This window comes from Pteropus vampyrus, unplaced genomic scaffold (genome assembly GCF_000151845.1).
Source record: "Pteropus vampyrus isolate Shadow unplaced genomic scaffold, Pvam_2.0 Scaffold4, whole genome shotgun sequence".
Lineage (NCBI taxonomy): Eukaryota > Metazoa > Chordata > Mammalia > Chiroptera > Pteropodidae > Pteropus > Pteropus vampyrus.
In genome coordinates this window covers 8083725-8109131 of record NW_011888785.1, presented here as the reverse complement: position 1 = coordinate 8109131, position 25407 = coordinate 8083725, and the positions used below count along the sequence as shown (strand labels likewise).

The 25407-nt window shown below is 32.9% G+C and overlaps 1 protein-coding gene across 1 annotated transcript in view; it reads right to left on the bottom strand.

Moving 5' to 3' along the window:
- Window positions 1–1864: 1864 nt before the first annotated feature.
- THSD7A (thrombospondin type 1 domain containing 7A) overlaps window positions 1865–25407 on the bottom strand; it is a 374453-nt gene continuing 350910 nt past the window's right edge. The window contains exons 18-28 of the mRNA XM_011363004.2: window positions 24539–24683; window positions 23069–23184; window positions 19448–19565; window positions 19044–19189; window positions 18454–18628; window positions 12662–12835; window positions 9031–9126; window positions 6178–6260; window positions 5615–5825; window positions 2668–2755; window positions 1865–1949 (exon numbers count right to left, since the gene is read on the bottom strand). Coding sequence (XP_011361306.1) covers window positions 1865–1949; window positions 2668–2755; window positions 5615–5825; window positions 6178–6260; window positions 9031–9126; window positions 12662–12835; window positions 18454–18628; window positions 19044–19189; window positions 19448–19565; window positions 23069–23184; window positions 24539–24683 — 1437 coding nt within the window. The remainder of the gene's footprint in view (window positions 1950–2667; window positions 2756–5614; window positions 5826–6177; window positions 6261–9030; window positions 9127–12661; window positions 12836–18453; window positions 18629–19043; window positions 19190–19447; window positions 19566–23068; window positions 23185–24538; window positions 24684–25407) is intronic.

The following is a 25407-nucleotide window of genomic DNA, read 5'->3' as shown; positions in this document are numbered from 1 at the left end:
TATGAAAGAAATCTGCCAAGTTAGATATTTCACTGTACCATTCCCAGGACTACTGATATTAAAAAACAAAAACAAAAACAAAAACAAAACCTTCCAACACAGTAATAAGTTTAATGACTGTTTTTCACCTTTGAAATGAAACACTAATTGCTGTCTGAGGGTAAATGAATGAAAACTAAATATGACACAATGGAGAGTTAGCATTGAAAAAACTTCTAGACTAGCTGTCAGCAAACCACAACCTGCAAATGAGGCCTGCTGACTGTTCTTTTTTTTTTAAAGAAAGTTTTATTGGAAAACATCTATGCTTATTAATTTATGTACTATGTATCGTCTATGGCTGTGCTCTCACAATGGCAGAATTGAGAAGATGCAATATTGACCTGGCTGAAAATATTTATCATTTGGCCCTTTACAGAAAAAGTTTGCCACCCTTGGTCTAGATATTTAATGAAGCCCTGGACAAAATATTTTAAAAATATTTTGAAATCTCTTTTTAAAATTTTAGTTTTTGAAATCATATATTAAAAAGACCACTTCAAGTTTACCACTGAGAATAAAAAAAACCCATGGATTTTGAAATACATTTGATCTGAAACTAGGAAAACAAATCAAGGGGGAAGATCAACACACAATTTTGATTTCTTTTGGGTACAAAAACCATCAATACATTTTCTCCATGTGCTCAAAATTAAAAAGAAAACCAGCTCCTTTTTTTCTTTTCTTTTCTTTTTTTTAACAAAGATAACAAATATAAAAATCTAGTCATAAACAGCCTTCAAAGTACAATTAAAAACCAACTCGAGAGATTCATCTTTTGGAGGGTTAATGAGTCGGTATTTAAACACTTAAATTACCGCCATGTTATAGATTTCACGATGGCTGCAGTGATGAGGAAGAGTGTATACGGCAGATGTAATAGCTCATTCCATCCTGTCGCCATCCAAAATGAACTTTACTCTCTTCAAGGTACCATAACTTGTATACGTCTCCATGGCACTCTGAGCATAGATGTCTTCGTCCCATATGAAAAGAGGCAGTTTCTATGGCAATATTGGTTAAGTGCCTATCATGCTGCACTAATATAGTGCAAAAATGTGCCTTCCATATAGCAAAAAAGATGCAGGCAACCAGTTTGAAATTAAGGGAAGTAGACACTTATTGTATTAACACAAGCAAATTAGTTTTCTAGACAATAATCACTATAAAATACTGAACTTGAGGACTCTTCTAAGGTAATAGTACATGTCCAACATTCGTACTTTGGACAGAGACAAGAATTAAGTCTTATAAAAGAGTCTTTGCCTCTGAAATGCAGGTCAATAAAAGCTACCATCAACTACCAAGATATTGAATTTATTAAATGGGTTTTCTGCGCAGCTTAGAGCTTATTTTTTATTCACCATTAAAATGGCTTATTAATGAGTGTATAATCTGGCATAATACTATGTATCATTCAGTTGAGTATACAAGGTGTTATGTTTGCCTATAGTATTGTAGAAATCTTGGTATCAACTTTTCATGCTAAAATGTTACTATGGTTTAACACCGTGTACAGTGTTATTTTAGAGATGAAAGTAAATTTCCAGTTGGTAGGTTTCATAAAAGATGACATATAACTCTTAGAAGGTGTGGCATGTATTCAACTTAATCTCCTAGACGACTCAGGGCTGATGGTTTCTATGTAAGCAGTGCCGTCTTGATATCGCCAATGGCACTGTGATTTTCACTCTTTCCTTAATGGTGGTCTTTAAAAAAGGCATGATGCATTTTGATCCACACAGTTTAAATAGTTTTGTGGCCTCTGGATATCTACTGCAGAATCAGAAAGCTGAAACTGCTCATCGCCAAGATAAGTTATATTTTACATGTCTGCATCTCCATCGTAGGCTAAGGTTAAAGGTTTCAGTCGGTTGTTTTGCCGTCTTTGGGGTTTCTTTGGCTTCTTGCTGTTTAAAAAAAAAAGTCATTAAAATTGGAAGGAAAAAAAATCAATCTTCCATGAAAATTTTATTGTTTTAATTGAAAAAAAATCTGAAACATATTGATAAACCTAGATTACTTAATTGCCTACATTGCCTAAATTCAAACTTAAAATGTGATTTTCTGGTATCTTTGAATTTCTCAGCTTTATACTCTGAAGAAACTTGAAATGGAACCCTTCAAATATTTTATTATCCTATAAAAGATAAATTATCCAAATGGAAATCCCCTAGTACTAACAACAAAAATAACATTATAGTATAATCACTTATATTTGGCCAGAATCCTTTATAAATAATACATAATTTATTAATAATACATGTTTAAAAGATAATTGAATAAGATTAGGTATTACCATAACATCTTTCCCTAGTAGCAATTCAGCATAAAAATTTACAGTTCATCATAAGCATATTCTTCTGAAAAATGAAAGAGAACATACTTGAGAAGATGATCTGAAGCAACTCTTGCTCATCTTCAGAAATTAAAGGGCACAGATTTGGTAGATTTTAGAATAAGACTAAAGCTGTGATTATTTAGAACTTCAGATGAATACTAAATAAATGTGGAACACTTATTTGAGACTTTAGTTTACTGTTCCTGCATTATGATCAATTAAAAGTGCTTCCTCTGAAATAGAGAGATTATACATCCTCTTAGATTTTGAAATATTTAAAAACTCACCAAGCTAGATAAATCATGGAGACAATAAAGATGAGCAACACAAATGCCCCAGCTGCTACTCCATAAACCCAGGTCTTTAATCTTCCATCTAAGAAGAATGGATATTAATCATTAATTTATATTAGTCTGGTATACAAATGACAGTCTTTAACTATGACCAATGACCAGTCACATATGACCAAGTCTTTTCAAAACTGAAAATGAATTATTGCTTAGGCACAATTAATAATTAATGCAAAGCTGCTATTATGAGTTAGATGGTCCTTCATTAAAGATAAATTATCAATAAAAATTGAATGGAAAAGTAATAAATATTTTCAATTCGAGTTCATATTTCGAGTTAATGTGTCTAAATTTCTGCTGCTTCTTATCTGAATTTTACTCCAAATCCAGTATATGTATAATGCTATATAAACATTTTCTTCTGATTTTCATTCTATTTTGAGAATAGCAATTATGAGAAAAGGAGAAAAATAGAGCAATTTCAAGGAAGTAAGAAAGTCCTACAGCTTAAAAGTTGATGCAGACAGGTGTTTGAATATGAACATTGTCAGTTTAACATTTTTTCCCAGATGAACTAAAAGTGAATATATTTAATATTTTTGGGGGAATTAGTAATCTTTTATCTAGTTTATAGTTATAATAGGCTTTAAAGTTGATTTGACAATATCATTTGTAATGATAACCAAGTTTGGTTGACATATGAAAGGATCTCTAAATAACTTTTTTCTATCTTTTCTATTACAGTTAAACTTTATGTTATGCCACTTCACTTTTACGAAAGACCTACATTAGTAGCAGTTTCACTAGCTGTGAGAAATCTGAGGAGGATTTTCTCTTTTATGAAAAAAGGGCAAAGAGCAAAAATAGGGTTCAGCGTTTGTTTTGCAGTCGGCTGTTACAGAGGCAGCGTGCGCTCCAGGCTCAGAAAGCTGTAAGGGTGTTATGTGTAGTGTAAAACTTGACATTATTAAGCATACTTGGTATAAATAGGAAGGTTATTTTTTAGACCTGGGACCACTTAAAATTTTTTCCATATTAATGATAACTGCTTCTTGACTTTATGCCATTTCCACTTATGAAAGGTTTCATAGGAATGCTCCACTTTTGGTTAGCAAGGAAAATCTATATATGAAATCAGATAGGACAGAGACTTTTCTAATATGATTTTCTGGTCTCATTCTCTTTGAACTTCTTAGTTTTATATTCTGAATAAATTTCAAAAAGAAGACATTATTAATGACTTTGCTAACTTAAATTTGGTTCTCACATCAACATATTTTCTGTTGTATATGTGCAAATGTATGATCATAGCATTAAATTATAGATTGGGCAAGTTGACCCCATAGAGACTCTGGTTTATTCAATACTGAAATGGCACCAAGAGTAAATCAGCTCTGTGAAATTTTTGTTCTGGATCAATTTAGGAGTTCATTTGCTAGATAAAAATTAATATTTTAAATGTCTTTTCTTTTTGATTCTAAAGATTAAAAAGAATTAAGCCTGAGTTTAAAATCAAAAGAGTTGTTCTACTGCTGGGTTTACCTGTCCTGAGAGTTCCTCAACAATTCTTTTAGTTTTTCGAAAACCAAGAAAAGGGTCTAAACATATTTTTAGAACAGATGTCTTTTTAATATATTAAAATATTTACTTTAGGTAAACCATATATTACATTTAAAATGACAATAACAATATTCTCTCTTTTTAAAAACCAGTTTTGATGTGAGGAGATCTGCTTGGATTCTTAGTCAAGGTCAAGATTGGTAATGAACATTTGCTGGTCCTCTGTCTTGAACACTAGAAGAAGAGTTGCCCATGTTTACACAGTCAGGTCAACTTTGCAAAATAAAATGTATTTTCAACTAAAACTTAATCAAGGCAGGGAAAACATGGTTAAATATGAATCACCCCAATAATGAAAATACTTAAAAAAAAATCCCAATAGTGATTTTCCAATAAGGGAAAGTGTTTTGACTTAATGCATTAAATATAGAGATGTGTTAGCTATATAAATTTCTTCCTTCCTTTCTCATGTTTATAATGGAGTTATAAAGTAGTCCATGCTCAGCTTTGCCTGGAAATTTCCTTTGACCATGAACTAGTAATCCCTCTTGGTGTGAGAAAAAAATAGTATGGTATTAGCTACCATATTATGCTCATAGCACATTTTAACCATGAGCTTATTTCTAGGGATAAGTGTATAGTTGAATCCAACTGGAGAGAGAAAGTGTGCAGATTAGAAATCACATTTCATCAAGCCTTCAAGGTTTTATCTGTATTGGCATCAAGTCAGTCCATTGTTGGACGCATTGAGAGCTGTCTAATATGACAAGGGTCTGGTCACTGTCTAAGTTCAGATCATTCCATTTAGACAGGAAGGCTCCATCCCTCTCCCTATCTATCTGGTGCTAGAATAGATTCTGAGATTTTGAGTATGCCAACTCTAAGGGCTGACAGAAATTGGTCTGAACTACCAAGTGTCCCCTAACACAGCACTTCATTACTGATGTTCCTATTTTAGGTTCAAAGTATTACTACTCTGTGGTCAAATGAAAAATTCTTGAATGTATTTATAGTTTTATTTGTTCCACTACTGAATGATAACATAATTTTTTTCCTATTTAATATTTTCATTGTTAGATCTCTTTGCTCAGTGTGAAAACAATTATACTTGTGAATTTAGGTCTGAGATTGAATAACTAATATCAATCCTAATATTTTTTTCTCAGAAGAAAGTAATTTCATTTCTCTGAACTTTGAGCATGAGTGCTTTTTTTTTTATAACAATAGTAAAAATTTTATAAGATTATATGGCAGAATCAGAAGAAATAAATTTTGGTGAAATAATAAATAGCTCATATGAAAATGCTTGCTCATATTTTAATTCTTGGCATTGGTTAATTATATAACTAAAGAATTCTACATCAACACTGATGAGTCACTTCACCTGGCCCAAATGGCTGTAGAAACCAGGTCCTTCCCCTTCCTGTTGCGTTACTGGAGGGTTGTGTCGGATGTACTGCCCGACTGGTTTTCACATCTCCTTTTTTGTCCTCCATGGTGGGTATCACCACCACAGGGATCAGTGTGCATTGCTCAAGAGTACCATTAGAAGACAGAACTTCAGTGTACCCTTCTTCACAACTGCATGTCCTCATCTGCAGAAGAACAAAATGATTTCGACTGTGCATACAAGGGGATCTTTGAAAGCATAACAGACTTGACTTGAAAAGAAGCCTTCAAAGAAACCTTGTTTTGGGAATTTTACTACATGCAATTTCTGTCTTCATTTTATAAAAAAAGAATACATTTTTTGTATGATACACAAACTTATTTTAACATTAGAAACAAATGCATTCTGAATTGTTTATATTGATAAAAAGGGAGTTCCAAAAATAGAATTTTTGTTCCTCAAGACATGCTTTCTTTTAAGGAAAATAGATTGCACAAGAGACAGTGGGGTGACAAAAGATGATGTTGGTTTGTCTATCCCAATGAATTCACACATACCTCGCTACAGTACGAATGGGGCTGACTACACCGTGGGTGACAAGACCTGTCAGCATCAGGCTGGCGTACTACCAAGCAGCCCCCTGCAGAACAGAAAATCATGTTTTGACAAGTAGTATCTCTTGCAATAATAAAAATATAGTTACAGGCTCATCTTTGAATCCCAAACCACTGTGGGAATTCCATAGATTTTTCTGAGGGCAGTTGACTGTGAAATATTTGGTTAACCTTGACCAGAGAAGACAGCACAGTGCCTGGCACTTAGCAGGTGCTCCTTAAGCACTTGTTGAACAGAGGATGTTATAGTTGCTACTTATAGTTGAAAACACTGATTGCACACAAGCTATTTCTGTCATTGTTCTTGAGGCCAAGTCCAGCACTAAAAAGCACATTTAATTTTCTTTTAAAATTAAAATTCTTTCTTGGCTATTCAAAGACACAGTTTGCATATACCTTGAGATGTCTCTTTAATTTATGACTACCACATAAGTGCATTTTTATAATGTATTTTTTTTTGAGAAAATCACTATTCCTGCTAATTCAGGATATTTTTGGGTATAGAAAAGAAAACAAATGTAGCTTCTAAGTAGTGTGCTTGCACTATAGATTTAACTTGATATTGCCATTCTCTATCCTTTCTCTTTTTCCTCTTTTCCAGTATAGTATTAAGTGTTCCTAAATTATTATAAGTGAGGTTTAAGATGAGAATAGATATTGTAAAGAAACAATATTAGTGATGTGAAAGAAACTCACAGTTTCAAACCATTTTTGCTCGGTTTAACAGAATTTTAGCAAAGCAAAAGTTTTCCTTTATTTATGGAATTGATGATCCTTTGAAATTTATCAAATGTGACTATCATTAATTTCTTGCCTTATCTCTCAATATTATAAAAAAGTAGTTATAGAAAACATGTTATGGAAAGCAGTTAGTCATTGCAAGGTAGTTGCAGTTAAATGGCCATTCTGAAGTTATTATCATTAAATATGAAAAAAAGGAAAACAACATCTTGAGTTTCTTATAAGGATAACTATTCATAAAATTAAAGCATCAATCAAGGTAGGTAATATACTTTACATGCTTGTCTATTTCTCATAAAGAAGAATGCATATAAAGTTTATCACAAATAATTTACACATTAGCTTTTTGGTATCAAACAGTATTAGAAAGAAATAAATATATTGGATACTATACTGCATTAAAAAGATATTGAAAATATAATTTCTACAGGTAAGTCTTTTAAAATTTGACTTACCTTTGCATTGGTATAATTTCAGTGAGAAAAGTGATTTAACATGTAGAAGAAAAGCCAGACAAATATTATTTGCATTCATATTTGGAAAAAAAAAATTGAAAACTAATAGGATTCTGTGGGGAAGCTGTAAAATTTTCTTTGATTAGTTTGAAGAAGAATGAAAACATTCATTTTCCACTCCTGAGTTCAGTATTCCACCTCTATAATGCCGTCGGGTTCAGAATGTCTATATTTTTCTCCCTCAGCTCTTTTTTCCCCCTGTGTCTTTTAGAGTGGTGTGGTTGGAACAGATTTTTCTCCCAGAAAGTAATTCCGTGAGAAAGCAAAGGCTTTCCTGGAAGGTTTCTCGTTTTTATTATGTATGTGTCCACTGGGAGTTGCTATTATCAAGGGTTTCTTGATTTCTCATGTATAAAATCTTAACAAGAATACAATTTGACAACCTGCTTCAGCTTTCATAGGTAGGAAATAAGTAATTAGGTTTCAGTAAATCCAGGTAATTTAAAATTCAATATAAAAATTGATGCTTTCCAAAAAGCATATTGATTCCTGCTCCTGTTATCTTACTGTATATATTACAGCTAAATTTATAAATGGACATACTCAGAGGCACCCAACTGCACATTATTTTTTCTCCCTGCCAGAGGGCCAAAACAATGACAGCAAGTCAGCAGGGCTCCCTGAACAATTAGTTAACTGTCAGTATGCATGCTGGTGCTATGCTATGGCGATTCCTGCAAATTAGATCTGTAAAAGCAAATTGTTTAAGAAGAGACATTAGATCTTTGGGTCCATGTGCTTGAGGTTGAGGTTCTGGTTCTGACCTTGGTTTCCTTTTAGGAAATTTGCAGAATGGTTCTCCTCACTAAATATTTGGAGCCACATTTCTTCCCTCCTCAAAGAAATCTTTGGGATCCCTTTCCTTTATTGGGCTCAGATAAGAAAATTTTAATAATTGCAGATTAGTTCTTTGGGGGTATATGTGGGTATAAAGGACATTCAGAAAAGTTCATTTGAATTTCTTCTTTGGATGTATAACAATTTTTGAGTGAGGACAGAGTAGGAGAGCTGGTCAGATGCTTTGGGCTTGAGATTTACCAATAAGTCTTCTCTATTAATTAAGAAAAAACTATTAATCATAGATTTCTGAATTCAAGCAAGATATTTGGATTTGTATAATCATATTCCCTTGGTAATATTTTTGGTCTGCATCTGTACTGCCGTTAAGGTACAGAAACATATAGTCAACAAAACATTGATTATTTTTAGCATGTAGTAAGCTATTAATGTAAAATTTCCAGGAAAAACAATCTGAGAATTATTTACTTATAATAATCATTTGTTAGAGTAATTTAATGTCTTAATTAAGTAAATTCTAGTAGCTACATCTAAAATGTCTGGGTGAGGGAAAATTTAATTGAAACATTAAAAAATAAAATAATTTGTCATTGGTCACCAGACAGGTATACAGCTCAGGTGTCCTAAATCCGACCATGTGTTGAATACTGAAAGAATATCTTTGTTTCTTTAGTGTTTTTAAATGTATTATGCGTATGTTACAGGAAGACTTTCAGAGAACACAGAGAGATTGGAAGTTTACCTGTTACATTTGTACCATCTGATCTTTGACACCAGACTGTTCGGGAAGAGCCTTTCCAAGCACTAGCCATCCATTTATACTCATAACACTGTCCATCTGTATGGGCACAATAAACATTAACAGAGCACTCTGTTGTCCAGAAAGACAATCATGGGATAGAGTATTAATAAAATATTTATGAACAACTGAAAGTGATAAGAAGTCCATCTCAAATGATTTGAATTTCAATTTATTGTCCTGAAGTTGCCATATAAATGTTACAAAATTCCAGATATATACCTAAATCTTAACTCACTTTCTATACCTATTGTCATACCATTTGATGTGAGCCTGGATTTTTAATGTAATTTTATGTTTTATTAAAGTATTATGAAACTGAACATATAGACAGGATGGAGAATAACTAAAAATATATATTCAATTATCCATCATGCTATTTTAACAAATATTACCATGTAGTAATTTTTGCTTTAGTTTTCTTTTGCTTGTTGATGAGTAAGAAATAACAGATAAATTTGATGTCCTATTATATTCCTTTTGATCTGATCTCTCTCCATGTCTATCCAGCAATCCCCACTATTCTGGAGTAAATATATGCATTTCTGTGACCTTTTTTATTCCTTTCATATATAGATATTATACATATAAATATACATATCTATAAATATTATATAGCATTTTTAGTCAGTCTTAAAATTAAAAACGTATCATACTACGAATCATTCTAAAACTTAATAGTCAGCATTACAGATGAAATATTCTTATGTGATTTTAATGCAGATATAGTCAATTTATTTTAACTGCTATATGGAATTCCATGGTACTAATTGCTACAATTTATTTAGCTATTTCCTTTAAGGGTGGAGTTTTAGGTTGTTTTCAATTTTTGCTCTTACAACAAAGCCTCAGTGGTCAGCTTTGTGACAGCCTCCTGTTGCTTCCTTCAGGTACATATCTAGAAGAGGAATTTCTGGGTATCACGGTAGGGATAGCTAAAACTTTACTATATAGAGAACATTTTTTCCCCCTAAAAGGCAACCGTTTACATATGTACCAGCAGTGAATAAGGGTTACCACTGCTCTAAACCCTCATGAACATGTATAACTGCCAGACTGTCAGTCTTGTGGGTATGGAAAGCTACCTCGTCATTTTAAATTGCAGCTTTTTGATTACTAAAGCTATTAAATGGAACAAAAATGTTTTAGGGGCATTTAGATTTCCTCTTATATGAAGTGCTTACATATATCTTCTGGCCTTTTTTCCTACTGAAATATATACCTTTTCTTATTGAATGGTAGCAATGTTTTATTCTAGGTTAGCAATTCTCAAAGTATGGTCCAGGGTCCACAGGAGATTTTGACATTCTTTCAGAGTGTGTGTTTGTAACATCTGTGTAAGATTCTATTTTCTTCGTATACATAAACTAAACTAAAACTGTAATGGATTGAATGCAGAAGCAGATAAATTCAGCTGTCTTCCTTTAAGCCAGATATGACAGAGATTTGAAAAAGAATAAAACGAGAACATGTTTGTCATTAAAGTTATTGTCTTTTGTTTCTGAAAATAGTTATTTTTCAGGAAATATATTATTTAGAGTAACATACAATTAGTTTATGATTATTTTAAATAAATTAACATTTAAAAATTTATTAGTTTTCATTTTTAATTTAAAATTTTATATAACTCACAAAAAGAAAGCAGTTGGGGTCCTCAACAATTTTGAGTATAAAATTGTCTTGGACTGAAATGTTTTAGAATTTTTGTTCTAGACACTAATCCTTTGAAATTAATTGACTTCTCAAGTACCATTTCTAGGCCTGCTGCTTTTCCAATAATCTTATTTCTGATCTATTTTATTGTGTAAAAGATTTAAATTTTAATTTAAACATATTTTTAATCTTTTCCATTTTTGTTTGTGCTTTTGGTGTTGTCTTGGGGAGGTTTTCCTCACCTTTTTTCCCCACTCAACTTTGTTTTACTTCTCAAGATTTCACATAAATGGGAGTTGTCTTTTTCTTAAAATTTTGGTAAAACTTGTAATTAAAACTATTTAGGTTTTAGCTCGTGTGCTTGTGTGAGTACATATTTGATAGATTTGAGTTTTTAATAGTTATATAATCCATAGTTCAGCTTCTTTATTACTCTTGGTAAATGATAACATTCTAAATTATCTTCAAGTTTTTACATTTATTAGCAAAATTTACTCAGAAAATATTTTTTCTAAAAGTTATTCTATTTGTAGTAGTATTGATTTTATTCTTAATTTTTTTTCATTGATTTTGCTATGAAGTGGTCTATTTTGTTAGTTTGGTCAGAAAAACAAGCTACTGATTTTGTTGATTGTCTTGTTTCTTTGTTTTTTATCTCCTTGAATTTGTATTTATCTGTATTGATTATATACTATTTCTTTTTTCTTTTTTCTTTTTAAATTGAGTTGAAAGCTTAGCTCATTTTAAACTCTTTTCCTTCCTATATAAGCATCTAAGGCTTTAAATTCTCTTCTAAGTACTACATAACATTTGATATGTAAGTCTCTAAAAGTGTGGTTTTCAGTTTTTACTTCTATGTGTGCTTAGGGGATTTCCTTTCAACTATAATGTTATTGGTGTCTAATTTTATTTCATTTTCATTTTAGGGTTAACAATTCTCTTTCTTTCCTTGAAAATTATTCATTTATTGTAACCCCTGACCTTTCTCTACTTCTTTACCTATGCTGTTCCAGGACATATGGAGTATTTTATCTGGCTGGTAAGTTTGGGAAGATTTAGCTGACAAGGTAGATAAATCTACCTATTTCTTGGATTAAGTTATCTAGACCACTGGCTCTCATTTTAAGCATTCTTGTCTAACTTTTAAGCTTTTTCCTCCAACTTTTCATTAATTAGCATGATATTTAGGTTCCTATGCTATTATGTGTCATACTCCTTTTTTTCCCCAAACACAAGCAGTAAGAAGGTTGTTTGCTGTGCCCTACATTGTTCACTAGATGACAATTCTTCTGTTTTCATTTATACTTTTTTAAAATAGTGTTCCCAAACTAATACTCTTTGGTTCTTAAAAATGTCATGCATTGCTTGTATTTGTTGCATGGCTCTATAAGTGTGGACACACACGCACATGCGCGTGCGCTCACACACACACACACACACACACACACACATATATTTATAGATAGAGATATAAATATGTATGTTCAAATAGGGTCTATGTCAGATTTAGAGTAATTCTTACCAATACTTTATCAGTTTATGAAAATTTAATACAATCTCTCATTTTACTGTAGATTTGTAATTTTTATTTGATTAATTCTTTTGATTCAGATAAACTGAGGATATTGTTAGATTCAAATATGATCAGGATTGTTACAAATAACGTGCTCCTAAATGCCTCAGCTTTCTTTAGGTCATAAAACTGGGAAACATTTTCACAATATTTCATATCTAATTTATGAAGAGTGACAAAATTTTTCTTCCTTTAAATTTTTAAAATTCAGGATGATACCCTGAATTCAACTCTCAGCCTGAAGTGAGATCTTGGCAAATTTGCTTCTTTAATAGAAAATTTTATATCTTGTGCTTTTGCTTATCAACAAAATTAAAATGAGTAGATTTTATGAATTGTAGCACTTACCATCACATGATTTTGTTTCTAACATCTGCTCTGGACACAGATGTTGATTCTCTAGTTCTTGTATAATTACCGCTCTAGAACGGACCTGTATTCCACCAAAGCCTAGGTCTTCACCATTCACACAGGTCAGCTGACACAGGCTCCATGAAGACCAGTCCTTTAAATAACAGTCACCTGCAAAACACAGGTGTATAGTTTATACCCACACCTGCAAAGAATAGCAAGCCAGATAGTCATTTTATTTTTAACCCTATGGGCAATGTCCATAAGTATGCCGGTCATACATGGTATTTGTAAGAATTAGCCAAGTATTTAATATTTGCAAGGTTGTATGTAGCTTTATAAGTCTGTATTAATATTGTTATTTTCTGAGTAGATGTTACTGGTATAGACTATGTGTTGCTTAATGATATCAATCGTAAACTGTCGCTTGAAGAAGTTTGTCCATTATAATTGTCTTCTCTTAAGAGACAACAGATACTTGATTGAAACCTACTACCACTCTTGTCATTATCATTGTATAGAGATTTATTAAGTACTTGGTACTAGTCAAAAGAAATCTAAATATACATTAAACTTATCTTCTAGGTATTTGTAATTTCAAAAGAGCTTGAGGTCCAAGTCTGAGAAAGGTGGTATTTATACTTTATTCCTATTTCTTCCCAGAGTTGTGAAGGTGAGACAGCCAGTTGAGTAGCTGGAATAGTGACAATAATATAAGCCATTTCCTCTGATCTACATCTTCAGTCAACTGTCTCTTTTTGTCAATTATTGATTGAAGAATATGCATGGAAAATGATCACATAAATGCACAAATAATTGAGTTTTCACAACCTGAATATATACCCATGTAACCAACATCTAAATCAAACAAACTCATAGCATTCTCAGAATCTCAGAAACCCCCCTCGCACTATAAATGGAATCATACCACATGTAGTTTTTGTTAAGTCTGGCTTCTTTTATTCATTTATGTTTGTTTGTGAGATCCATCATGTATGTATGTAGTTCTAATTTGTTTACTCTTATTGTTGTATTTACTCTTATTGTATGAATTACCACAATTTAGATATCCACTTTAGTATCGAGGGGCCTGTGGAGAGTTCTAAGTTTTTCCTATTATAAATACTACTGTTATAAACATTTTAGTATAAATCCTTTAGTGAACATTATATATATATATATATCAATTGGATATATACCTAGGAGTGGAATTGCTGGATCATATGTGTTATGTATTTGACATCAACATCTTCAACCATTTTGAGAACAAGTAGGATTTAATGAAATACACCTTTCCCATACATATGTCCATTCTTCAGGACTGACTGCCTGGTTATACTGTTCAGAGGATACAGTAAATTATGATAGATAAATCCACAGGGGTTCTTATTACTTTAATTATTCCAGCCATATCACATGAATAATTCATATTGCCTTATATTATGCTGAAGTTGTCTAATATTAGCACAAGGTTGCTTGAATATGTGATTCATGAAAAAACTTCTTATGTCATGATTAAGAATTCCTACAAAGACATGAATTATTGACTAACAGATACATATACAATAGTAAAATGGAGTGATTTTTGTAGACTTTTATTATAGTATGTCATTAATACACTATCTAATGTCATCCTGAAGTACAGAAAATTCTCATAAATTTTGGAAATGTTAAAGAAAAAGAAACTAGTAAGAATTTTTAAGTAGTTTAAAAATATTTAGAAACATCTCTGTCCCCTTTGAAATAGATTTCCTTGGGTTACTCAATTTTTAATTGTGCAGGAGAAACTATTAAAATTTAAATTTAAAAATTCCTGTCAATATGAATGTAATATAATTTTGCCTCAGTGATTACAAACTACATGGAAATAAAACAAATCTTTTATCTCTGTGCTTATATCACTTGACATAGTGATTTTATAACAACTCAATAAATCTTTTACTGGTAATCTGTGAATTATATAATAACAACCCCCAAATAATCCATGTCAGGCTTCAAAGAATTAATAACAGTAAATGAAAGTGAGGATTGCCTTGTATATAATATACTTTTATATTTTTACCATATAAACCATCGTAATAGTAAAACTACACTATGCCTGTCAAAGACATGACGATTAAGTGTATGAAATGCATTCTGTACTTCAGTATTTACTTTAAAGTTTATAAGTTCATATATTGCTAGTTTTAAAACCCATCATTGGAGAAAACTATCAAGAGACGAACTGAAATAAATAAAATTGTAATTTATAAAAGAGCATCCTCCTCCGGGAGTTGTAATTACTTTAATTAGCAAGGTGTGTTTCCCTGTTCTATGTTATTTGGCATCTTGCAGTTTTCCTTCCCTTCACTTACCACAAATTTTAATCTTATGTTTATTTATGTCACTAATAGATAGCAAATGTCACTTCCATTAGAAGGTAAACTCTATGAAGACACGGTGTGTTAGTCTCCTACTGTATCTCCAACCTTGAGCCCAGTGTCTAGGCTGCAATAACACTTGATAAATAATCAAACAGGTGTCTGACTGTGCTGCAGGAAGCATAATGAAAACAAGTAGAGAGACTCTACTATAAAGCATATATCAATGCCTGGCAAGGATTCCAGCTTTGTTCAGTGTTGTGGGAGTCGTCATAGTGATCCTATTATTGACACAGGAAATTTGTTTTGGAATAGGGAGGTCTTCTGACTTTTAGCTTTGGTCAGCTTTTGTTGACAATATGGCTGTTCAATACATCAAAGCCCCAAGGTTCAGTCACTGGCCTGTCCAGAGCCCTTACCTGCTGCCACAGCCTCAACCTCAGTCTGCTGTGAAGGAAAATTATTTTATTAAATTGGATTGTGTATGACATCTGGACTGAAATCAGGCTAGTTTAGGGGTAAGTAATGGAATAGGGTAATTGCTGGATCAGAAAAGGTTATTATTGGCAGATGTGGGAATGTCTAAGAAGTAACACTTTGCCTAGGCCCAGAAAGTCAGATGAAGATAAAACATTATTTTTTAACCTTAAATAGATGAAAAATAATGAATGTGTGCAAAAACTGTTATTATAGCTGAATATACACAGTGAGGAATGCCCTCAAAATTTAACATACAGTTCAAAGTTTTAGGGGTTATTTTACGTACTGCTGTTCAATTCATTCAGTTTATCTTAATAAAAAAATATAGAAACTATCACTATTATCACTTCAAATAATTTACTTACTAAAGAATAAATAAGCTGATGAATGACTGAATGGGTAACCCATGTTGTCAGCTTTTCTAGTTTTTAGGGACTCAACCCCATTTAAATTAAAATACATATATATGCAATCTATCCATTTTTAAAATTTTCTTGTCATATTCTTTTTATACATAAAGTCTATTTTACGCCAAATTGCTATTTGTTTCGCAAATCCTCATTTTTATATTTTTGAGATCTTATTCAAACTAACACATTTCTTAAACATACACTTTTTTCTTATAATTATAAGCAAATTGGGAGAATAAGAATTTTCCATTTGAGCATAAAATATAGGTAATTCACTTCCAATTTTGTTCTTTTCTAATCCACTAATAAACTGTTGCCCCATATCTTTCTCAAGGCCTTATGCACATACTTGACATTGAGCTTGTTTTGACCTATCTACCCTAAAGTTCTCTGCATCAAGCCCGAAATCCTAAATAATAGCTTATCACTGTTTGGCAATTAGTTTTATAGTATTTGATATACATTTGCTTTCCACATTTGACTGCATGCATCCCTTCTGTCCAACATTGCATCAAAATTTCTTTCAATGTTTTGTAATATTATTTTATTGACTCTTGAAAGATAATTTAGGTGGGGATAGAATTTTAGGTTGATGATTATTTTCCATCACATTTCAAATACAATCATGCGTTGCATAACGATGGTTTGGTCAACGACGGACCGCATACGACGGTGGTCCCATAAGATTATAATGGAGCTGAATTTCCTGTAAGAAATGGAAGGATATATGGTTCAGGAGAAATTTTTTTTTTTCTCTGATGGGAGCAATGTCTGTGGGCCTTGCCAATATATTCCCTTTCACTCACAGCACCTTAATTTTGAGTACACAGATTACATCCCAATTAGCCAGCCACTGACCTGTTTCATCACAGAGGAGTCTCTCCTCTTAGCGTCACATATTCAAAGGGCACTATGGCCCTCCCAGATCTAGCTGTAAGTTCTTTGCTGAGGACCTAAGATCCTGTACCAGGACGCAGGTCCACAGGAGCTACCTTTTAATAAGTGTTAAGTGCCATTGCTACTTTAGAAAAAACTTTCTGTGGTAGTGTGGAGCCAGCTTGTCCCTCTGCTTTGGAAATATTTTTAAGTTGTAATGATGTAAAGCATAGTAAGTTTTATTTCTTCCATCATTTCAATGCCAGAGATCACCCCTTGTGTCAGGGTCAATGGAACAAAGAACATATTTTCAGAGTCAAAATATTGAGTCTTCAGTTCTATGACCTCTCTATGTTAAGCGTTCTTTTTTTTTTTATCCTATAGTTTTTTTTTCTGTGCCCTTTTCTCCCATGTTCTATAGCCAAAACCACATGGCCATGATAAAACTCTATGATCCTTTATCTCATTTTGATTTCTATTCCCATTGATCCTCAGGCCACTTTTCACTCCCTCCTCACAGTCACTATTATGGTGACCTACACTTCGCCAAGCCAGTTTCTCTTCGATATTTCAAATCAATGAAGACCACATCCTTGTTCATGGAGCAGCACTGACTGCTTCAATATTCTATACCCAACCCTGTCAGAAGGAAGAAGTGGAAGGGCTTGTTGTACAGTGTTTATAAAGTCTACAGTCATGTCCTAAGACCTGCACATTCACTCGCTGGCTCGCCCAGAGCAAATTCTCGTCCTGCAAGCTCCATTCATAGGAAGTGCACTATATAGGTGTACCATTTTAAATCTTTTATACTGTATTTTTACTATTATCTTTTCTACCTTTACCTATGTTTACAAATACTTACCATTGTGTTACAATTTCCTACCGTAACATGCTATACAGGTTTGTAGCCTAGAAGCAATAGGCTATACCATAGCCTAGGTGTAGAGTAGGCTATACCACCTAGGTTGCATAAGTAGACTCTATGGTATTCACCCAATGAAATCTAACAACACATTTATCAGAACATATTGATGCACAACTATATATTCTATTTTCTTTTGTCTTTCATTGTAATTGAGAAGAATTCTGCTGTAATTCTATTTTGTCTTCCAAAAGCAGATAATCTGTTTTTTTCTTTCTAAATGCTTTAATAATTCTCTATTTTTCTACATTTTCTGTTTTAACTTCAGTGTATCCAGATATAACTTTGTTGCTGATTCTACCCAGGATCCAGGTTAAGCTTTCATTATAAGGGCTTAAATTTTTCTTTAGCTATTATGTTCTTAAATGCTGCCTCTCTCTTATTTTCTTCTCTTTCCTTCTAGAAATTCTAAATAGATACATGTTCTATCCTTATTTTCTCAACTTTTCTTTCACACTTTCCCTGTCAACCATAAGCCTAAGGCCTTAACTGGCATTCCTTACAGATGTTAAAACTTCAGCAGGATGTGTGTCAACAGCGGCCACCGACTTCACTCCTACCTGACAGTCAGGAGGCAGTATCCCCCATTTGCCCACACTACAGCATCTAGCTGTTGGCACAGATATTACTGAATAAGAGGAGTGCTGTCATTCCTTAACTTAGATTACATATACAACCTCTTCTCAACCCTGGTCTTGGTAAGAAATGACCAAAATATGAATTCTGTTTTGCTGTTTTTACCTGGGCAAGGCTGAGTGCAGGTTTCCTCTAGGACCATTTTTTTATTACCATCTATAATGGGTTCAACATCAGTACAGAATTCTTCATCCACCACTTTACTGAAATCATCAGCTGACCCATCACTCACTATACAAGAAATGTTTCTTGTTCTGGTCCCTTCTCCACACTGGGCATCCTGGAATGAAGAAAGAAATAACTAATTAGGAAAAGAAAAATAATTCATTAGTGGGCTCATCAATTACAGTCATCTCTGCACCGCTGATTTTGATTTATGAGTGGTTAAAGAAGCATTTGAAACCCTAGGGAAGAAGTCCTACAGGGCACTAGCTATAAAACATACAATGAACAATTTATTTGTTCTCTAGCCAAAGACAGGCAAATAAATTTTCATTAAAATGAATCAGTCTCCAAATGATTTTAAAAATACAGGACAGGGAGTGCTTGTTATCAAACTAATTAAATAGTTATGAAATGGCAAGGCACCTAATATCTTTACACATGCTGTGTGTAAGCCCTGAAAAATAATTTTGAAATGAAGTCTCTGCAGGTAAAAAATTCACATTTCCATACAACTTCTTGAGATTCAATACCTGTACTTGGCATGGGGACCACTGGCCATATTGCCACCGATAACAGGGCTTCACTGGGCAAGGCTTGGACTGTTCCATCAGGGTAGGACACGGTCTTCCATCACCCTGAAAGGGCTGGGTAACTGTTCGTCTTCGGATCATTTTTCCTTTAAGACATACAAAGTGATGCAGCTTTAGTGATACATTATAGCTGTGCAAGCATACATCTTATTGGGAGAAGGCATCACAGACATTTCTCCTGAGGAGATTCTAGAAACAAACATGTACATGTCTCAGATGTTTTGGAAAGAAAGACAGCCTGATTCAACCTTACTGGAGATTATTTTATATGACTCAAAGCAAGAGGGACATTTTATTTCATATCCTTTGACCAATAGCCTAATGCTAATTAAGGTACAACTAACCTGTGAGGCCACATGTTTGAGAACATTCTGACCAAGGAGACCACTCAGAAAGCTGACAGTTCACAGGGCATTCCACCATGCAGGATGTGTTCATCTGCCAGTTCTTCTCCAGGCTAAGCTGAAAGGATAGAGGTAAATCTGTTTGTACCGACATGAAGGCATGCTTATGAAGTATTGCTGATGGAAGGAGGGAGGGAAAAAGGAAAAGAATGGAGTGGAAGCGAGAGGAAAGGAGAGGAAGAATAAACAAGATGCATAATGGAATAAAAGGATATCTGGAGGACAAACACTTAAACTGTTAAAAATATAAAGTGGATCAACCCAGGAGAGTAGGAGCAAATGGCACAGGATGAATAGAGGAACGTATTTTCTTGATATACTTATTTAGTGTCGGATTTTTTAAATTAGCAATGAAAAAAGATTTAATCTCTAAATTATCTGAATTTCCCTTAATGAGGAACAAATAAGTGTAAGTATGATTACTTTCCACTAGTTAAAAACCAAGAATATCATCAATATACAGATCTAAAATTATATCTTTGGGATATATTTATTTTTATATATGAGGTTAAATTGAAAAGCAAAAGGGAAAGATTTTAAAGACAAATTGCCACTCAAAACTAATGACTTAATGTATTAAAATAGTATAAAACATTAGTTTTTAAGTAAGCTATCTCTCTCAAAAGAAAATCTGAATTACTAGAATTTTTTGGTTATATTTTATGTACATTTTTTAATTACAAAGATATTTTTTCTTCTAAAACTGATCCCAGGAGCTAACTGAGCTATAATTTAATTATTTTAGTTTTAGCCTCTTGTCAGATAATAATGTTGTGCCATTTTATTGGCATTGAGTTCCAATACTTATTTAAGTGTTCTACTTTTAAACTATTGAGATTTAAAACTCTAATATATATGCAAACAGAAAAAGTCTAAGGTACAAAATAGCATTAAAATACCAAAATTTAAGAGCATGCTAGGAGAATATAATTTTGTAAATTCTTGGGATTTTCAAGATCTTTTTTACTTCTGCATGAAGAAGAGGTTTATTATGTCTAATTTATACATCAGAAGATGGCAAAAAATTTTTTTCTATGTTGTGGTTCAAGTACAGCTCTTGGCTCTAAGTTATCTACCGAGAGATCAGATCAATGATTTGTGTACTACATCCCTTTGCAGCCACTCCCATTATATTCTCCATCAGTAATACTTGACAAAGATGGGTATTTGGTATGAAAACTTTTACCATATCATTTAAGTAAATTCCCATAAAGTAATTTAAAGTCATGGGAAGTTAGAAATTAGAGTCTTAAAGTGATAGGAAAAAAAAGTGATGTGTTATATTAGGATACATAATAGTTTCATAGAGAGATGGTTTGAGTTACAAAATTGAACTACTACTGACTTATTTATTTCACTAGAAAATTAAAAAGGATGTCTGTTTAAGAGGTATTCTGGATATCCAGTAGTAAGACATTTTAACATTCTACTACTTTTTTCCTGTTACATTTAGTGTATCTCTTTATTTCTGTCTGTCTGTCTGTCTGTCTATCTATCTATCTATCTATCTATCTATCTATCTATCTATCTATCTGTCTGTCTATCTATCTATCTATCTATCTATCTATCTATCTATCTATCTATCTATCATCTATCTATCTATCTATCATCTATCTAAACATATGTGTCTAATAAAAAGAAATCTGTTTAGGCATCAAAGAATAGGAAAGAAGAAATAGATAACTATGTATCAGGTGAGTAAATGTCTAAAAAACATCAAAAACAAAAGTACTAGATAAATGCTGGATGGGTTTAACACCAATTTTCCTCTTTGTTGGAAAGTAATGCCATCTCTCTCTTTGACTGTTAGGGAAACAGCAAGAGTTAGCTACTGCTGTTGCACTGAATGCAGGGTTTACACATGTATTAGTTGGCAGGCAATCAATTCATTGTTAAAATGCTAGCCAGCTTTTCTCAGGTCTATTATTTAATCCTAGTGTATCCATAGGGATGGATAAAAAGGGATATGAATTGTTTAATCCAATTCCTGCAGACTAGCACTGTTCTCCCTGAAGACAGCATTTGCTAGAATGTTATGATTTAAATTCCTAATTGTCATTGCAGTATTCAACATAATATTTGTACATCAGAATAAATTTATCTAGTTTCCTAGATACTTAAAATTAGTTATTTGTCAGATTTTTACTCACATTTCCTTAAAGAAATAAAAGACCTTGTTTATACCTTTGTCATGTGGTCATGTGAACTATTTTAAAATTGGTCTTGTATGATTTGGGTTTAGCTTTCAAAAAGCTCTTAGAGCTATTCATCATATATTTCATTCCAACCCAGGAGGGCATTTATATGTGCATTTGCAGGAAAAGTGACATATTAATCAACTAGAAATAGATCACAGAAAGCTCTCCAGCCAGTATTATGACTATAATAATGTTCATTAATAATAATGATATTTTTATAATGATTATATCACTTCGATGTTATTAGTTTCAAAAACAGATTGATTCAGGTATAAAATTTCTAATTAAATCTGAAGAATGAATAGACTAAGTTATGTTATAAGATGATAGTGAGAGAAGTTTATTAACTAAACAACTTGTTTTCAGTATATTTGGGAACTCTGTTCACATGGACAGAGACATAAATAACTTAAATTAGGTTCACATAATAAGATATCAAATGGATTAAAATATTTTAATCTCAACTTTTCTCTTAGGAGTTAGAACAATCTAATACGGGCTTATAATAACCCCAGGAGGTGCGGACAGAAGTTGTAGTCACCATGTCTACTGAACCCTAATGAAGTTAAAGCTCCTCCTGTGTGTTCTAAATCTATCGAGGCTTCTGCTTGTCTTAGTTCGTGTTTAACCCAGAGGACCTCAGATGCAGTAGGAGTCAAAACCTGCCAGGAATATGAGTACCCTTTTGATATGGAAATCAGACAAAATAATTACAACATGAAGTTAGCTTCATGAAAACTAAGAAAGGCCAACAACTGTTTCCTCGCATTTCGTAAGGTTATATTTAGAAATGATGACACTACTTTTATAAGTAGGAGAATTAGAAGTTACAATTCTTTGTATCTAAAAGATACCAATGGCAGACTCTATTCCTTTGTTTGAATCTGATGTTCTCTCTTACCCACACCTGAGTACTTAGACTCTCACAGCTGGGTATTAGATCTTAATATCAAAATCTGCTACAAAACCACATGCGATCAATGTTTAACAACAGAGAGAATGAATGATGGATCTTGGCAGGTGTCCCAGGCAATACAAAATTCACATGAAATTACAAAGATGATGAGTAGTCTGATTAAGATTTATTGCCTATATTCACCTTGATTACTTATTGTTCCCCAAGCATTTCTTTCAGAAAAGCCTAATTAGCATACCTTTGGGCTCCAAGCAGAACAAAATACAGGAAATTATGTGTAGAAATCAGTAATGTTGGACAGTGTCTCTTTTCAAGAGGGTGCTTAACAACCACTAAATAGTGCAGCAAAACATCTGCTGGCAATGAGCACAGGTCACTTGGCTCAGCATGAATTGAAATTATGAGGAAAGAATTTACTCACAAAAATATAACACAGCATCTCCTCACCTCTTCACAATATTTCAGGTCAACCGACTTGCCATCACTTCGAACACAATCCAACATTCTTGTTTTAATGCCATTTCCACAAACTGCCTTCTCACTCAGCTGACATGTACTCCAGTCTGAAAGGAAGGGAGCCCATCAGAACAGAAGGCCATGTATAAAACAGATTTCGAATGAAACTCTGATGACCTGAATCCCACATTTAATTCACAACTGCTTCCTAAGCCCCACAATCAATCATCCCACATGCAGAGCATATGGGTCCCAGCTTTGAACATATCAGGAGTTAAATGGAATTGCTGGGGTTGCACTTAGCTACAGGGATTATTCTAGAAGGCAGATGTCTACTTGACAATCTTGATGGCCATTTGGAGATATTGTAAAAATGGCTTTGGCTTGCAATCAAGTGTGACTTAAAACTTTTTCCCTAATATAAACATAAATTTTAATTTAACATTATTTTTGTTTTAGCAAAATAATAATTTTAATGGATGGTACTTTAACCATGTTATAGTCAAATAACATTGTATTTCACTTAGTGTCCCTATTTAGAATGTTTTAAAATGTACACTTATTTATTTTAAAATCACTCTGGCCATATTTATTTAATTCTCTTATTTTATGTCTTTTGCAAAAAAAAAATTATTTCATCTTTCTTTTTAGAGTAACATAGCATGGCCCAGAGAACAGTGATTTCCTTGTGTCATCAAAGAAAAATAAAGAGAAAAACCAAAAGAAACAAAAGCCAATATGACTGCTGCATATCATTGCACAATTTCTGGAGTCTATTTCGATGTGAAAATTATTTGGAAAAAATTCCAAAACAAGCTTCAGTGTTGCCTCAAATCATATAAACCAACAAACTCTCTTCTTTTCTAGAGTATGTGCCTTGATGGTATGAGGGAAAAAAAATGACTTTATAACAAGCCTTTTTTTAAATAAAAAAATATACCCTTCTATCCATTTTTATCTGTACCTTTAATAATATTAGAATGGTTGTATTTTCTTTATATGCTTTTTGACAAGCTTAAGACTGCTGATGTTTTTACTCCAGATCAATCATGCTTATAAACAACCCCACACAAGGAATTATTGTTCTAGTATATTATAGCAATTATACCTCTGAAGAAGAAAGACATTTTTCAATAAACTTAATACCCCTGGGAAAGGTATATTTATTTGCACCTCTCCAAAGTGGGAGGATGTCTTAAATAGGACTACTTATACTATTCACAATCCGCCTGAAGGGCTAATGTTTGTGTGATATTTTCATTATCTTTATCGTGATGTTTATTAAAAAAATAAAACAGGTAAATATTTCTGTCACATAATAAAGAATAAGTTATTTCTGGGAGAGGAAGCAGCATGCCCAAAAGGTACACAGATGGAGATGAACAATACTTATGGAACACTGCTGAGCTGACATACACAAGTTTAGCCTTCAACTCCGTGATGACACGACTGTGCACGTACCTGTTACATTATAATCGTAGTGGAAGCAGTTTTTGTTCAGGTTACAGGGTTCCTTCTCAACAGCATTAGGGCAGACTCTTCCTTCATCAGCAGGTTGCCTGATGGGATCAGCTGACCTTTGCCGGAAACCGCTTTGATTGCAAGGCTGACAAAGAATAATACAACTGCTCAGAAAGGTGAGTACTCAGCCAAACAAGAGCTAACATGTTAGGAAGAGTGCTGGAGCAGGAGTGAAGACATTGGGGCCACTGGCTTACTTGAACCATCTCATTATACTTCAGTTTCTTCATCTATAAGATCAAGATCTTGAGTGAGTTTCTGATGTCCCATCTAGCTATAAGATTCTTAAGAGTCTATGTGTCAAATACTAATAGATAACATCACATCGCATGTATGCAAATATACATTTGATCATATTAATTACTGTAGATCACTAACAGGAATCTATCTATCATCTACCTATCATCTATCTATCTATCTATCTATCTATCTATCTATCTATCTATCTATCATCATCATCATCATCATCATTGTCGTCATCATCTATCATCTGTCTGTCTGTCATCTAATCTATCTAATCTAGTCTCTTGGACTCAAAAAACTATTTTAAGGGTAACTTTAAATAACTAGCTGTTAGTGACCTTTATTTTCCTAAAATGCACATACAAATGCACACAAATGCAATTTATCACATAAATATATGCCATAAAAGGCTTTCCATCCTCCTCCTGGTACAGTCTTGTTCTAAAAGCACTTAATGTCTAAGAACAGGAGCAGTAATTTCAAATCTGATATTATAGAATGAGAATAGAAAATCACTTTCATACCCTTGTGAAACTGTTGATTCTTTATTACAATTTAGTCTGTAT